This window comes from Paramormyrops kingsleyae, chromosome 15 (genome assembly GCF_048594095.1).
Source record: "Paramormyrops kingsleyae isolate MSU_618 chromosome 15, PKINGS_0.4, whole genome shotgun sequence".
Taxonomy (NCBI): domain Eukaryota; kingdom Metazoa; phylum Chordata; class Actinopteri; order Osteoglossiformes; family Mormyridae; genus Paramormyrops; species Paramormyrops kingsleyae.
Window position 1 is genome coordinate 4,161,077 of NC_132811.1, and position 15,339 is coordinate 4,176,415.

The 15,339-nt window shown below is 52.1% G+C and overlaps 1 protein-coding gene across 7 annotated transcripts in view; it reads left to right on the forward strand.

Moving 5' to 3' along the window:
* rfx2 (regulatory factor X, 2 (influences HLA class II expression)) overlaps positions 1 to 15,339 on the forward strand; it is a 29,932-nt gene that overhangs the window by 11,856 nt on the left and 2,737 nt on the right. For 5 of the 7 annotated variants that reach the window (XM_072699962.1, XM_072699964.1, XM_072699966.1 and 2 more), the window contains 16 exons: positions 4,567 to 4,679; positions 5,479 to 5,568; positions 6,483 to 6,565; positions 7,173 to 7,464; positions 8,640 to 8,714; positions 9,930 to 10,111; positions 10,217 to 10,336; positions 10,420 to 10,541; positions 10,803 to 10,921; positions 12,283 to 12,395; positions 12,779 to 12,930; positions 13,034 to 13,131; positions 14,173 to 14,322; positions 14,401 to 14,609; positions 15,009 to 15,162; positions 15,255 to 15,297. In XM_072699962.1, coding sequence (XP_072556063.1) covers positions 4,567 to 4,679; positions 5,479 to 5,568; positions 6,483 to 6,565; positions 7,173 to 7,464; positions 8,640 to 8,714; positions 9,930 to 10,111; positions 10,217 to 10,336; positions 10,420 to 10,541; positions 10,803 to 10,921; positions 12,283 to 12,395; positions 12,779 to 12,930; positions 13,034 to 13,131; positions 14,173 to 14,322; positions 14,401 to 14,609; positions 15,009 to 15,162; positions 15,255 to 15,297 — 2,115 coding nt within the window. Of the gene's footprint in view, positions 1 to 497; positions 3,455 to 4,566; positions 4,680 to 5,478; positions 5,569 to 6,482; positions 6,566 to 7,172; positions 7,465 to 8,639; positions 8,715 to 9,929; positions 10,112 to 10,216; positions 10,337 to 10,419; positions 10,542 to 10,802; positions 10,922 to 12,282; positions 12,396 to 12,778; positions 12,931 to 13,033; positions 13,132 to 14,172; positions 14,323 to 14,400; positions 14,610 to 15,008; positions 15,163 to 15,254; positions 15,298 to 15,339 lie in introns of those variants that run through there. The other 2 variants (XM_072699968.1, XM_072699963.1) reach the window with 2 other exon arrangements.

Genomic DNA, 15,339 nt, shown 5'->3' on the forward strand with positions numbered 1-15,339 from the left:
GGTTACATGAGAATGGGATGCAAGTCTGTCGTAAGTGACCTCCTCACCTGATGGGTGGAGATCTGTAAGGAGATGCAGTGAGTCATTAGCTTTGAGGACTTACCTGTTTTCATGCGTCATCTTCAGGCCTGGGGAACTGATCATGACCAAAATGTGGCCTAACGTGCCATAGGTCGACTCAGCTGTCATTTATCAAATGTTGTTCCTCCCTCTCCCTATTATTGGCCATTGTTCCCCACCCTGCCTTCTTGTCTTGAGAAGCGATACAATCTTGTCTGTAGAGATGAACCGACTGTGAAAAGCAGTGAAGGGCCAGGGAACCTCCTGCTCTGCGATGGAGATGCCCCAGTTCAGCAGTGTTGCTCCAGCTTGTTGTCATTTTCAGCGTTCGACTTTTCAGGATGTGCCGTGGGTGAAGGTCTGCTTGTAGGGGATGGGTGGTGGGGGGGGGGGGGGGCTGTCTCCATGGGAACAGTGTCCTCATTCGCTCTTAGTTTATGTGCTCCTACTGGGGGCCACTGGTCGTGGGCTACAGCCAGAAGGATGGAGGGGGGATGAATCTGGGGTCTCATGCTAAGGAGCTGTGCATCCCCCCCCGACCAACCCCTCCAGCTCGTGTTCCATTGACACCCTTAGGAGTAACTTTGTTTCAGTAGCAAATGACATACATATGTAAGACCTGAAGAGCAGGTTTCATGTGGATTTTTCATGTGCCGCCTTTGTTTACTTTGAGACTGATTCTGAAGTTACATATGTGCACATTTCAGTTTGTTGATAGACGGGGGATCAAAGCAAAGCCCAGCAAACCTCTGGCAGACGGTCAATCACACATGCTTATCTGGTCTCGGAGCTCCTGTGTGTCCTTCTGCAGCTGTAAGGAGGCTGTAAGTGAATATTCATAACAATGATCCTGGTGGAAGAAGGCAGAGGAGGAAAGTGGGCCGTGGGTGTCTGCGGTACAGAACAAAGCAGGACTCTTCGCCTTCTCCATTCTAGCTTTCGGTTCTCTGTCTGGAGTGTTGTGAGGCTGGCCTGTTAGCAACCGTGGCTAACAAGCGTAAATATGAGCCACGCATAGGGTGACCCCACACGAGTCTCACTCTCACATGGCCCTGTAAATATAGGGTGACCCCACACGAGTCTCACTCTCACATGGCCCTGTAAATATACCTTTCCGATGGAATTGTTAGCTTAGTGAAGGCATTGTCGTTATTGTGACAACTTGTTTTGGATAAGTGAAATGATCTGATTTATGTGTTTTTTTTCCTGTGATAATTATAAAATGGTTTCAGTAATTGTAACAGGGTAATTTAAGTAATTTGGGATGTTTTTGCCTCTGCTTACAAATAATTTTTTTAATGTTATTTGTTCCTTGGAAGTGACTATAATTTCCTTTGCCTTTTTCTTTAATTAGTTGATTAAAATGTTTTTAAAGGACAAAACTATTTAATCTGCCATGGCTTGTCAGAACTAGTCTGTGGCAGAGGAACTAAATCCTCTCCCTCTGTCCTGTTCATGGTGCCTGAAAGTAATGGCTCACATATTTATTGTAAGTTTCTGGCTAATTTGAGATAGAGGGATCAGTTGGGGGATGGCATTGTTTGGTTTGGGAAGTATTCTGTTGGTCGCCTGGCAACAGGCTCCTGGAAACGGGAGTGGACGGTGTTGCCCCTGGAAACCGCTGTTGCTCTGCAAACAATGTGGGCCAGTGCAAACAAGAGCCAAGACTGTGGGCTCCTGCTTTTAATTGAACATCTGTATGTGTTTTTCTCTGATTGAATGCTCCGCAAATCAGATAAGCCAGTGACTGATGTATTACACCGTGCCCCAACTTTCCTGCAAAATAACAGGTATGGTTTTGTATTAAATTAATAGAGGCTTAAAAATCGAGTTTCCCAGGTTTCTTTTGCTCTCGCTCAGAGATTTTCAGCTGGAAGTGACAGTTAAATTGCAGTAAATGGATCTACAGCTGTAGTGATATTCACTGCTGCAGCAGTCATTCCACATTCTCGTGTTCTGCATAAGTGTCCCCCTTTGTTCGAGCGTCTCTGTTGTCATTCTGTGAAACTTGGAGATGGAGAAAGTTCGCCGAGGAAGCCAGAAAACTGAAGTTTTGCAGCGCAGCCCCGTTCGGCTTCGGCCGGGGTACTGCAGGACCCCCGCAGCCCGTGGCCTTTGTGTGCCTCACAGCGGCTGGTGGGGAATTTTGTGTGGCTTTTAACCTTCACCGGGGCCTCTGGCGGGCTGGGGAGAATGCCTGCCCACGGTCCCTGCGCTCAGTGCTACCCCTTGTCCCCCAAGTCCAGCGCTGTCTGTCAGCTTCACTCCATTGATGGCATTTTGGGCCTGATATGTTTTATTGAAATTCTCTTTGTGTATCTGAGAGTTCCCAGGTCTAAGTAAAGCGGCTGATTTCTAACGGGCCATGTTTAGCTCCAGGACGTAAGAGTCTGGCTCATTCCTCTCCCCTGTGAGTAAATGTTGCCACTGGGGAAACCAGTCCAAAGATAACTGGAGAGATTGTCAAGCACATATTTATAACTGAGTGGACGCAGTGGTCAAATTCCTTTCTTTTAAAAGAGCATGAAACTTGAACCCTGACTTTTTCTTTTTCGTTCTGTCAAAGTAAGGTATGAAAGTCATCAGGCTGTAGTGTTGAAAGAGCTTTGATTTAATATGCCGCATCTGGATTTGACCAGCTGTTTTGCTGATGTTGTGGGCAGACTGGTGGGTGTTGTGTCTCTTATGGACCCCCCTCCAGCGGCATGATGTGAGATGCATTCGAGCGACGGGTGTTTTGACTGAGAAACAGGGGTGGTACCGTGGTTACCGTGGAGCATAGGGTCGTCTGTGCTGTCATTCCCTCTGGATGCCATCTGATAGGGCGGATGACAGCTGAGATGCTTCTGGAATGAGGCGTGCACACGTGCCCATCAACATGTTTTTGTTGTTATGGCTGTATGAACATTTTTCTAGAAATGCAAAATGTTGAATTTGCACGTATAGACGTACACAGGCATGTGTATGTCCGTGCACGTGCAGACCGGTTTGGTAACCGTGTCCTGAAGAGGTAACCACCCCAGTCACCTTGGTGTTTTTGAGTACCTGCACCATCCTTAACACCGATTACTCACCTTGCGTTCCTTTGCCAATCCAGTCTGTTGTCCCGGCAACCAGAGAGGCGGCACACCCATTGCCAGGGTGGTTGTAGATCTGATGGCGTGAAAATGAGATTTCAAAATCTTTATGCTTCCCTGTAAAATGAGGAAGTATTTTTGCTCGACAAACAGGAGCCAGAGTTTTTTTCTTTAAAGGAAATAGTCTTACAATGCTTTATAGAATGTCATTAAATTTGAACACAATCATAAAAAAACATTCTCATGATTTCATGAACCAGTAAGTTTCCTTTCCTGGGAGTTAAAATGAATTATCTCAAGGTTTAAAGCCTGGTATGGTATGTAATATCATTGCATTCATTATGATGTTATATTGGGGTATTATGACTAATAAACTTCCCATCACTTAAACTGTGGTCTTGCGCAGATCTTGCATGTGACAGATGGCGTAATGAAGTCTCTCGTCTGTGTTTGCTGACTGATTAGGGGTCGCACGTTCCATTCGTAGATGTGCTCCCTCTAAGTTTTCCTCCTTTCTCTCCCTCCTCCTTGTCGTTTTCCCTTCTCTCCTTCTCTCTCTTTCTCTCTGTCTCTCCCCCTCTTTCTCTCCCTCTATTCTCAAGTTACTTTGCATGAGCTTCAAAAGAAAATAGAAAGGGGGTGCAGGGGGTATTTGGGAGGGCAGGGTCGGGGGTGGTTGCCATGGATTCCTCACCATAGCAACCGACCAACATTTACAAAGCATTCAGGAATTTCCTCATATCAGCTGGATTATTGAAACCCCCAAAGGACATCTCTCATTTGAAACAAATGCTGGAAACCTTCCGGAGCAAGGCGGGGGCCGAGTCCCCGCTGCCTGTAGAGATTTTTGTTTTGAGGGAGAAGAAGTGGTTTCTTGGGTTCTCCTCTGCTTCGACGCTCATTTCCCACAGCGCTTCTCTCTTTGTGCTCAGCTATTGTTCACTTTCTTGCATGTCACATGGTTTGTGTCCTGTACATTTTGGGGAACCGCTTAAGGTTTCTGAGCCGTCCTGTTTCTTGCTTAGCCACAGAGTCACTCTCCTTCCCGTTTGTCGGTAGCATTCGGCCCGTTGCCGTGACGGTCTCTCTGCTATCGTGATTTGGAGTGGGCCTCACGGATCAGAGCCATGTGGGAACTCTTTCTGGGTCTGCCGGCTTCCTGTTCCCTGTCCGGTTAGGTGGATGTAATGCTGTAGCTTAATAAGTAGAGTATCGCACACGGGTCGTAGGTTCAAATCCCAGGCAACACACACAAATTGTAACCCTTCCCTCTACTGTTAATTGCCTTGGATAAAAGCATCAGATAAATGAGTAGTGTGATGTAGTGGTGGCTCTGCTTGTTCCTATGGTGGTTCCCGGGACTTGTGGGATTTGTGTTTCGTGTGGCTTCCTACCTCCTGAACTGGCTCACTGTGCCCTCTGCCCACAGGCTTCAGTATGCAGAGCTCGGAGGGAGGGTCCGACTCGGCGTCCAGCGGGCCCCTGCGCACGTCCACCTCAGCCCAGGCCCCCGTGGTGCAGGCCGTGCCCGCTTCCCAGCAGGTACCTCTGGGTGAAATCAGTCGTCTGGGATTCAGGACGTTCTCGTAACCCTGCTCTCGAGTCCCTCCACCGATATAACGAAGGGGTCGTTCCATAGCTCAGAATGTAGCATAATCACACAGGGAACCCGCCTGCCTCGATTCCAAGGAGATTTACGGAGGTTTACCGTCTCCCAGCAGAAGCTCCCTCTACAGGTCGCTCGGGTGCCTGCAGGCCACTGTTTACCATCAGCGACTTAGCGCAGACCCTCCAGTGTGACCCCCTGCGACCTGTGAGCACAGACAGTGATGAGTTTGCAGTGAGAGATGTGCAGTGATTTCTATGGCGCTTGCTTGCCCATAGCTGTGTTGTCAAAGCAGGGGCCATGTGTAGCTACCGCCTACCCCACCCCCCCACAGAAATCTTAGAAATTGTACAGCTTTTACAGATGGTGCTTTTGGAATCAGGATTTTGCGAGGGAGCCAAGAGCCGGCTTTTGTGTTTTACTGTTAATGTTTCTGCTAGTGCATCATATTTAGCCTTGACGGCTGAGCCCCCCTGAGCAAAGCCAGCCCTGCCCTACTTAGTGTAGCTGTGTGATCTATGTGGCTGTAGCTTCGCAGATCGCGAGCTTCTGACATAAACCAGGCACTAAATAGCCCGCGTTGTGGCTGCTTAGGGGGCACTCGTGAAAATGTCCGACACCCCCCCAACACACTTTCGGGCTTGCAAAGCTTTTAAACACCTATGTAATAAGGGAGGAATTGGGGTGGGGGGGGGATGTGTGCTGATATGAAGGGGCTTCCCGTCTCCCCCTCAGAGGGTGCTGGTGCAGGCCACGGGCTCGGCCCAGAAGAGCACCCCCGCCCAGCCGCTGCCGGTGCCCAGGGTGCAGCAGGTCCCTCAGCCGGTAGGCACGCCACGCCCGGCCGCCGGAGAACGCGGGCAGGAAGCCGGCCATGCCCGCGCTTGTCTTTACGCAAGTTTCCTCTGAATCTGTGCAAACGAAGCCGCTCAGTAAAGCTAGTTGTCACACGTAGGTGCTTCTGTACAGTAAAGGTGAAGCCTTTGGAGAAATGTAGGGGGTGGGTGGAGGTCATGTGACTGAGACTGTATGCTTTACAGAAGATAGATTGTAAGGATCTCCTAAGCAAATGAATGAATGAATTGAATGAAAATGGTTTGACTATAAGTGTCCAGTGGCAAAGTAGACATCGTACAACTGGGACAGGACTGCCCAAGCAAATCTCTATTTGATTTTAGAGAAAGATGTTCATTTGCGGGCGGCATGGTGGTGCAGTGGTTAGCGCTGTTGCCTCGCACCTCTGGGACCTGGGTTCGAGTCTCCGCCTGGGTCACATGTGCGTGGAGTTTGCATGTTCTCCCCGTGTCGTCGTGGGGTTTCCTCCGGGTACTCCGGTTTCCCCCCACTGTCCAAAGACATGCTGAGGCTAATTGGCGTTGCTAAATTGCCCTTAGGTGTGCATGTGTGGGTGGCTGGTGTGTGAGTGTGCCCTGCGATGGGCTGGCCCCCCGTCCAGGGTTGTTCCCTGCCTCGTGCCCGTTGCTTCCGGGATAGGCTCCGGACCCCCCGCGACCCAGTAGGATAAGCGGGTTGGACAATGGATGGATGTTCATTTGCATGGTAACCCCTGGGAAATGGGTAGCTTACTGTCTCTGTGCAGTGCCTTACGGGATATTTATGACTGGTTGGCTTTGATTTGACTTCCCCATCCCACAAATTCCTGAATCTGCTCCTTAAAGTCCCCATTTCGGATGCCCGCCATCTGACGCTCCCCCCCCCCTCTCCCACCCCCCCCGAAGGTGCAGCAGCAGGTCCAGCATGTGTACCAATCGCAGATCCAGTACGTGGATGGCAGTGAGGCAGTGTACACCAACGGAACCATGTAAGTCCCTGGCTGAGAGCTATTGTGGTGGGGGGGGGGGTGTAGCCGGGGGGAGCGTGTACTTAGAGTGCCCCCCGAAAAAAATAAAAAATCACGTTAGCTTGAGTGTTTTCTTTTCCCGACCACAGGTGGCTTCCCCGCCACTAGCGATATAAATAAATAACACCATGAAATGGTAATTGAAGTCGACAAGGCAGCATTCTTCTGTCAGTATTATTTCTTATCTGCCTTTCTGTCGCCTTTTCATTGCCGTGTCACTAATTGGCTTGTAATTAAAAGTTAATTAAACAGATGTGCACAAGGTTAGAGTGATATAACAGACTTAAAGCCCAGCCAATAGGAATAATTGGGAAGCGCTTATCGGCTCTCTTTGGCTGAGGACTGCAAGGTAGGATTTTCCCTGTCAGTTATTCCATCAGACTGAAATGCTTCCTGTGGCTGTTTGCAGTGTGTGATGCCCTGATGCCTGTTTATCAGTGTGCTGCAGTGTGGCCCCTTCTCACTTCGCGTGTCACTGCTGAGCCAGTGGGCACTGCGGAGTGTGCGATGTTGGAGAAAACACTGCTCCTGAAATACCTGCCCTTTCCCCCCCCACCCCCCCACCCAGTCGCACAGCCTATTCCTACAACACCGATGGGCAGCTGTACGGCCAGTCCAGCGGAGGGACCTACTTCGACACGCAGGCTGGGGCCGGTACGCCAGTCACAGCTGTCGTGTCGTCCGCCGCCGGCAGCGGGGGCGGGGGTGGCGGGCCCCCTCACGGCATGGTGGGCATCACGATGGATGTGGGCGGCAGTCACATAATCTCCAGCGGGGGCAGCGCCTACCTCATCCACGGGAGCGGCATGGAGGGCAGCCGGCATCACGTCTCCCACTCCGCCCGAGCCTCGTCCGCCATGGTACGCCCCAATGGGAGGCGCTGGGGCCTCCGGGACCCCGCAGCCGGCGCCGAGAGGCAGCCGTAACCGTCACACTGCCCCTGGTGGTGTGTTTGAGCATCTGCTTCATTGTGGGTCAGGACGGGGGCGAGTCACGCGAGCTAACGGTGGTGCGCTTGACGAGCATGAGGACACCCACAGGCTCCGGGCTGCACAGAGCTGTGTGATGTCAGGTCAAGTTATCAAGCCAGACATGCTGGAAATGAGCAGAGCGTCACTGCAGACTTTGATGTTATTGAACATGTATCATATTATTCAGTAATATTTTCATTAGCTCCTGTCCAGCTGAGTAATTAGTATCCAGCACAGTTCCCAAAATCCTCTGCTTACGATCAGTTTGCTCCACACAGTTCTGTGGGTGACTGGTAGAGGGCGCTATGGTTACGATGCCCGGCGGTGTCTTCACCTGCCTCGCCACTGGCGAGCCTCTCCCACCTCGTGCCACCGCAGCATGTGGCGCTCACAAGCCCCCCCTGGAGCCTTGGGAGCTGGGGGCCCTGTTTCTTCCGCTTGCATCTATCCTGCCCCCTTAACCACACGGATACTTCCTCAGCACATGACACCCTCCCGATCACCTGGTTGGGGCTGTAGGATTCAAAGCATCCGCACGGGGCTGAAATATGGGCACATGCTGGAAACGATGCATGCCAACGATAACCAGGAAGGACACTGGCATTGCAGCATGGCGCCGGCTGGGGGGGGGGGTTTTATGCGATGTGCTTCCTTATTACTCTGGTGATTTTTCACTGTTTCCTCCCCCCCCACCCCCTTTGTCAGAGGTTGCTGGGAGGGGTGATAATTTTATTGGCGGGACTGGAAATTGACAGCTTACTCCCATTGACTGCTGTGTGGCCCCGTGCCCCGCTTGTAGTCCACATTTGCATACATTTCACTGTCAGACAAGGAGGGCCTTCAGTCTGCAGCTTAACCCTATGAGTCCTCTCATTTGCATGCTTTTTGTTAGCGGTAATGAATTCGGCTGCAACACTGACTCGAGTGTAATGGGAACGCAGAGATCTGGCTGCAGCTAAGTCTCATTTCCCTTCTGTTGTGTTTTGTTCTTCCTCTCCTCTTTTTCTTTCCCTCTTTTATATATCTGCATGCTTCTTCCTCTTCTTTTTTTTTTTTTTCTTTAGCTTGAAATGGCGATTGAAAACCTCCAAAAGTCTGAGGGGATAGCAACTCACAAAAGCACCCTGCTCAACAGCCATGTAAGTCAACCAGTCAACCAGGAGCGCGCTTGGAGACATGGGTCCCTTCCTCTGCTTGCCTGCCTGCCTGCTTGCCTGCCTGCTCCCCCCCCCGCCCCACCACGACCGAGCCAAACCCATCGCCTCTCGGCCTTCTCAGGCCAGATCAGTCGATCCTTGATCCTCAGACCTGATCCCTGGGCCTCTTGTGTGTTTTGTGGTGTCTGTGTGGCCGTGTGCGCGCACGAAGCCTCCCGCTGCCGCCCCCCCCCGTCCACCTGCACCCTCCAACACCCTTCTCCTTGGATAACATCCTCAGAGTTCGGTTAGGGCCAATCGGCGTGCCAGTGGGTTCCCAGACGCTCAGGAATGGGCGCGACCGACATGGAGCCTTTTGATTTCCTTTTTGCTTTCCGTCTTCACACCCGGAATATAATTCACGCCCCCACCCCCCGGCCTTCCTTCATGCGAGACGTTCAGACACTCGGCCAAAATCGCCTTCAGGTGAAAATCACGACTGTGACGCTAGCGTTTGTTCGTTTGCTCTGCCATCGTGGGGATAGTCTGCACCCTAATGCTCATAACAGAGAGTCTGCCTTCTGGGAGATTCCCCACGATACGCTGCCTTTGTCCTCCAGTCCCTCCCCTTTCTGCTCCGCACCTTGTGCCCAACTGCCACTTACTGTCCGGCTCGTCCAAGACTCCTGACGGATCTCTTCGCCCTGGAGATGAGATTACATTGCTGTAGTTACACAGACGATTATGTATCTTTCAGAGATGCACCACCCCCCACCCCTGCCTCCCCCCCCCCCCCCCCCCCCTACGTGCTGCACAACTGTAAAATAATTATCCATGACATCAGAGCAGCCTCTGTGGGAAACCGCCTCGGTGTTTCACTCCCCTTCCTGTAATAATGGCACATCTGCATGTCGGACCACTAAGCTTCAGTGTAATGGATGTGACGTTCCGCCAGATTCGCTTGGTTCCCTGCGAGCGCGGTACGGGATGGAACTTTGAAACTTCTCACTGTTTTTTAAAACGCGTTTGTTTGTGCCTGTCGTCTGGGTGTAACGAGACGAAGACCCCGGGAGATTAGGAGATCCCATGCGTCTGCTTGGTCATCCGCTCCGTGCCGATGGCGCTCATTGTCATTGTGACGGACAGGCTCACAGTCAGACCTGGCTCACTGGCCCAGAGCGGTCAGCGTGCCTCAATCTGCCCATGTGTCCTGCTCAGCTCCAGTGGCTGCTGGACAACTACGAGACAGCAGAGGGCGTCAGCCTCCCGCGCAGCTCCCTGTACAACCACTACCTGCGGCACTGCCAGGAACAGAAGCTGGACCCGGTGAACGCCGCCTCCTTCGGCAAGCTCATCCGCTCCGTCTTCATGGGCCTGCGCACGCGTCGCCTGGGCACCAGGTGCGAGATGGGGCCGCCGTCCGACCGGGTCGGGTTACAAAGCAGGGCGCCGCCATGACACTCTTAGAATCCTTGCTCACCAGCACTACCCTCTCTCTCCACAAGGGGGAACTCCAAGTACCATTACTACGGCATCCGTGTCAAGCCGGATTCGCCGCTCAACCGGCTACAGGAGGACTCCCAGTACATGGCCATGCGGCAACAACCCGTGCACCAGAAGCAGAGGTGCCCCCTCCCCCCCACTCTAACACGCACACCTCTGTTAGCGGAAACCTACTAACGCACTTCCCCGTTCCACCTTCCCACAGGTTCAAGCCGATGCAGAAGGTAGACGGCGGGGTGGACGGCCTGTCCGGGGGGGCGCAGCACCTCTCCATCACACCCGAGCAGTCAGTAGCTGCCCAGAGTCAGCATCACCAACAGTACATCGGTAAGGTGCCAGCCGGGGTGGCCACCAGGGGGCGCAGCTCAGCTCGCCTGACATCGTGACCACATCTCTTACCTGTTTCCATAGCAATGACAGGGGAATTGTAGACCGGCTCCCAGGTACTGTGCCTTGTGTAATTAACTTATTTTAGCCATTAAGGCACTTCTGGCAGAGGGGTGGGAGATGTTTGAAAGGGGGAGCCACTCTCGAGGCCTCAGCACATGGCTCCTTCACGGCTGCGTGTCCCTGTGACCGTCCCGCCAGATCTGTCCCGCACGCTGCCGCCGTTCCCCACCCCCAACCTGGACTCCCACCCGCTGCCTGAGTGCCTGACCGTGAGTGACGTGAAGAAGCTACAGGGACTGTACAGGGACCACTGCGAGGTATGACCAGCAGGGGGCGCTTTCAGCAGGACCCATGGGGGGGGGGAGCGAGCTCTGAACTGCAACCACTAAATACTAAGTGACTAATGTGCGTTTCATTAATGACTAAGAGCAAAGGGGCAGAGGTGGCGCTGCTGTGGTTGTTGAATGATTAGCCTATATTGTGAAACACTTAAAAAATGTTATTGGAGCGAAAGCGAAACAAGAGCAGAGGAACATGTGGCTGATAATGGGCGTTACACAGAGCAGAGGGGGATGTCAGCGGTGCGCGTTTTACAGAAGGTTTCTGCGGAAGGCCAGCGGCCCATCGCCCCTGGGTACAGACCTGGGCTACACATGGATTTGATGTGGACTTGAGGTACAGTCGTGGTGCACAGATGCTGCGTGGGCATCCAGCACCAGTGATTACCGTCCCAAGGATGTTTTTGAAATCCATGATCGGATGGCCTGAATTGTGGCCTGAATTGTGACATTAAACAAAAGTGGAGCGTGACAGCGAGTGGGCGATTGCATGGAATTGCCGACTCATTCCTCTGAACTCGGGGCTCCTCGGGCAGGCTCAAAGCCAGCTTTGTGAAAACACGGGAGGGAAAAACTTGTTTTTTTCCCCCCTTTGGATGGGAATTTTTTTTTTTCCTTTTTGTTTTGGAGTCCAGTGTTTAAGCAGTTGCTGGGGGCAACAGCAAACAAGGTTGCTATGGCAATAGTTTGAGGGAGCAAAAACATATCCCGAGACTGAAAGAAAATCTATTCTGCAAAAACACTGGCTATCGGGGGAAGGTTCTGCTTAACACAGTGTAAATCACAAATGTGGAACGGTGCAGTGTCGCGAGTCCTCGCCTTGGCCTGTTGGAGGCGCTCTTGTTCTATCCCAGCTGCCGTTCTTGTCTGCTCGCATGCTGCTGCTTGTCTCTCCAGCACCCGATGCACGTGTGTGTCTTGGTCAGGGATTCCTCACCCTCAGGCTCTCCGAACATACAGAGGCACTAGGGGAAGAGAGGCATTTCCTCACATAGACGGATTGCCACCTGTCAACTGCGAGCACGTACACACAGTCAGTGTAGTGCGGACTGATTCTGAGTTTATGCAATAAATAAGACGTTTTTTTTTAACTTCCTGCATTGATACAAGTGACATTTCCACCAGTGTATCCCGGATAAGAGACCAGAGTTTTAGACATTAAAGTTAAGGTTTTATTTTTAAAGCTAAGTTTGAGTAAATAGTGACGGTGCTTGTGGGAGTATGAGGAGGAAAATGTATCATAAAAGGGTTACCGAAGTTGGCAGCTGTGTAACCGAGAGCCCGGTGTTGTAATCGTTACACAAGATTAGCTTTCATTTGTTTGCTGTGGTGTCTCACAGGCCACTCTGGACGTGGTGATGAACCTGCAGTTCCACTACATTGAGAAACTCTGGCAGACCTTTTGGTATTCAACAGCGCCCTCTAGTGACGGAGCCACTGCACTTCCTAATAGGTAATGAATGCATCCACTGGAATGGAGAACACCCCCACGAGCAATTAAATTTATTTTGTGTATGACTGTCTAGATAGGGCAGTTGAGGCACTCCAGAGATCATAAGTGGCTTTCAAAATGAACACGCCCAAACACATTCCTGTCATATTACTGCACATAATAACGTTTAAATGTGTCACGAAATATGAATGTTTCCGATGAACCGATAGTGCCCTACACTCGGGAATGGAGTGACTGGCTGCCTTGTTTTTGTGTGTATTCCTACCAAAGTAATCATAAGGCATAACAACCACAGGAAGTTGTGAAATGTGGGCAGCGCCTCCTTTGAGACTGGTCACGTGACCGAGCGCGAGCTTGCGGCTGATAGGGCCGTGTCTCTGCAGCGAGGAGGAGCCCGAGAGCTCCCTCACCAGGGAGAAGCTGGTGGCCCTGTGCAAGTACGAGCCCCTCAAGCTGTGGATGCGGAGTTGTGACCACATCCTGTACCAGGCGCTGGTAGAGATCCTCATCCCCAACGTGCTGCGGCCCGTCCCCAGTGAGTACGCGGCCCCACCCTCCTGCACCTGCGTGGATATAGCCCCCCCATAGAGCCGCCCCTCTGTGTATTCTGTTTAACGGACCTTTAAACCCCCCCCCAGGCACCCTAACTCAAGCCATACGAAACTTTGCCAAGAGTCTTGAAAGCTGGTTGACTACAGCCATGAGTGACTTCCCCCAGGACATCGTCCGCTCCAAGGTACTGCCCTGCTGTCGGCACTGTGCCCACCCCCCCCCCCAAAAGAAATCAGCCAAAGATGCTAGAAAAACAATAATTTGTTCTGTCATAGCTGATGTGTCTTTTGCATTCTGTGCAGAGATGATTGTCTCCCTAAAAATGCCAAGCGTTTAGTACAGTGGTGCCTGCGGTTCGCGAACAATTTGGTTCACGACCAAAAATTTAGTGAAAAAATGTATCGGCTCCCGTACAATATTTGGTTGACGAACAGATTCCTCGACCAGATTCCTTTTTTTATACTAGTGCAGCACCAGCGGGGCGCATGTCCCAGCATGTCCCAGCATGTCCCAGCATGTCCCAGCATGTCCCAGCATGCCCCAGCATGCCCCAGCATGCCCCAGCATGTCCCAGCATGCCCTGTGTGCGATTGTAAATAGAAGGACCACAACAGGCACCCAATGAGCACCGAACCCAAATACACAGACGGGAAACGCGAGGTTGTCAGACGGTGAACTGCAAGATGCACACGCAATGGAAGATTTACACACGCTAAATATACGCGAGGATCGGACCGGGTACACGCAAACACACGCATGACAATAGGGAAACGCCACCATTAACATTAACAACAACACCACAAGGGTTAAGGACTGTTAATAAGGAGCGTGATTTTCCCGGCAAGCAAGTCTCTGTCTCTCTCTGCTCCCGCGATGCCTCAGTCTGCCCGTCGCCACACTGTATTGTGTTTTTCTGTGAAGTTTTTACTATAAAACCAGAAAATTAATTAACAAAAATTATTTGATATTCTTGTGAACGAATTAATGGAATTTCAGTGCTTTCTTATGGGAAAAATTGCCTTGGTTCGCGTACGAATTGGTTCTCAACCACTTTCCCGGAACGGATTGCGTTTGTGAACTGCAGGCCCCACTGTATTTAGTTTGGTTACTTATGGTTAAGGTTAGGGCTGGGATTAGGGTTATGTCCATAGAAATGAATGGTCGGTTCCCACAAAGACACCAACACAGACGTGTGTGTGTGTGTGTGTGTGTGTGTGTGTCGTAGGTTGCGGTGGTCAGCGCCTTTGCACAGACGCTGCGCAGATACACCTCCCTGAACCATCTGGCGCAGGCGGCGCGCGCAGTCCTACAGAACACCTCGCAGATCAACCAGATGCTCAGCGACCTCAACCGTGTGGACTTCGCCAACGTGCAGGTACCTTCCGTGCCGCATCCTCTCCCCACGCCCCGCACCCCCCTGCTGGCGGCCTGAGCATGCCCCCCCCCCTCACAGGAGCAGGCCTCGTGGGTGTGCCAGTGCAACGAGAGCGTGGTCCAGCAACTGGAGCAGGACTTCAAGGTGACGCTGCAGCAGCAGAGCTCTCTGGACCAGTGGGCCGCCTGGCTGGACAACGTGGTGAACCAGGTGCTGAAGCCACATGAAGGCAGCCCCAGCTTCCCCAGAGCCGCCCGACAGTTCCTGCTCAAGTGGTCTTTCTACAGGTACGGCCCCCGCTGTTCCCAGGTCTCGACTCCAGGGGGCGCCTGCTGGCGATCGGCTCTTTGATTAGAGGATTCATCATTCCGGCTGTTAGAAAATGCTGCATCCTTTAAGAGCCATTATTTTAAGAGGAATTCCCCTCTATATTCAGGTCTCATTAACTAAAAGAACCAAAAGAACCAAAATGAACCAAAAGAACTTTTGATTAATTGTGCTTGTGAAAAGGAGCATCGCTTAGGACCGTAACACCAGACAGTTTCCGGCTACTGACATTCCACAGATGAGCTGCACTTTTTGCACTGACTCCTTCACCCCCACTTAACGCCGAGGGCCAGCTGGCTCTGCGGAGGGGGTGAGGGGGTGAGGGGGTCGCACTAATGACCCTCTGCGCCTCCCCGCAGCTCCATGGTGATCCGCGACCTGACCCTGCGCAGCGCCGCCAGCTTCGGCTCCTTCCACCTCATCCGGCTGCTCTACGACGAGTACATGTTCTACCTGGTAGAGCACCGCGTCGCCCTGGCGACCGGGGAGACGCCCATCGCCGTCATGGGGGAGGTGTGCAGCGGGCCGCCGCTTTACATCGTGCTGATGGTATCGTTTAGCTTGTTATAGATTCTTCCCATTCATACCATGTTTTTCCCTTGTAGTTCAGTGATCTGAACTCCATGATGCCCATGCTTATGGATAAAGGTAAGCCCCGACATCCCCGACGCCCATTCGGTAGCTCGGGAG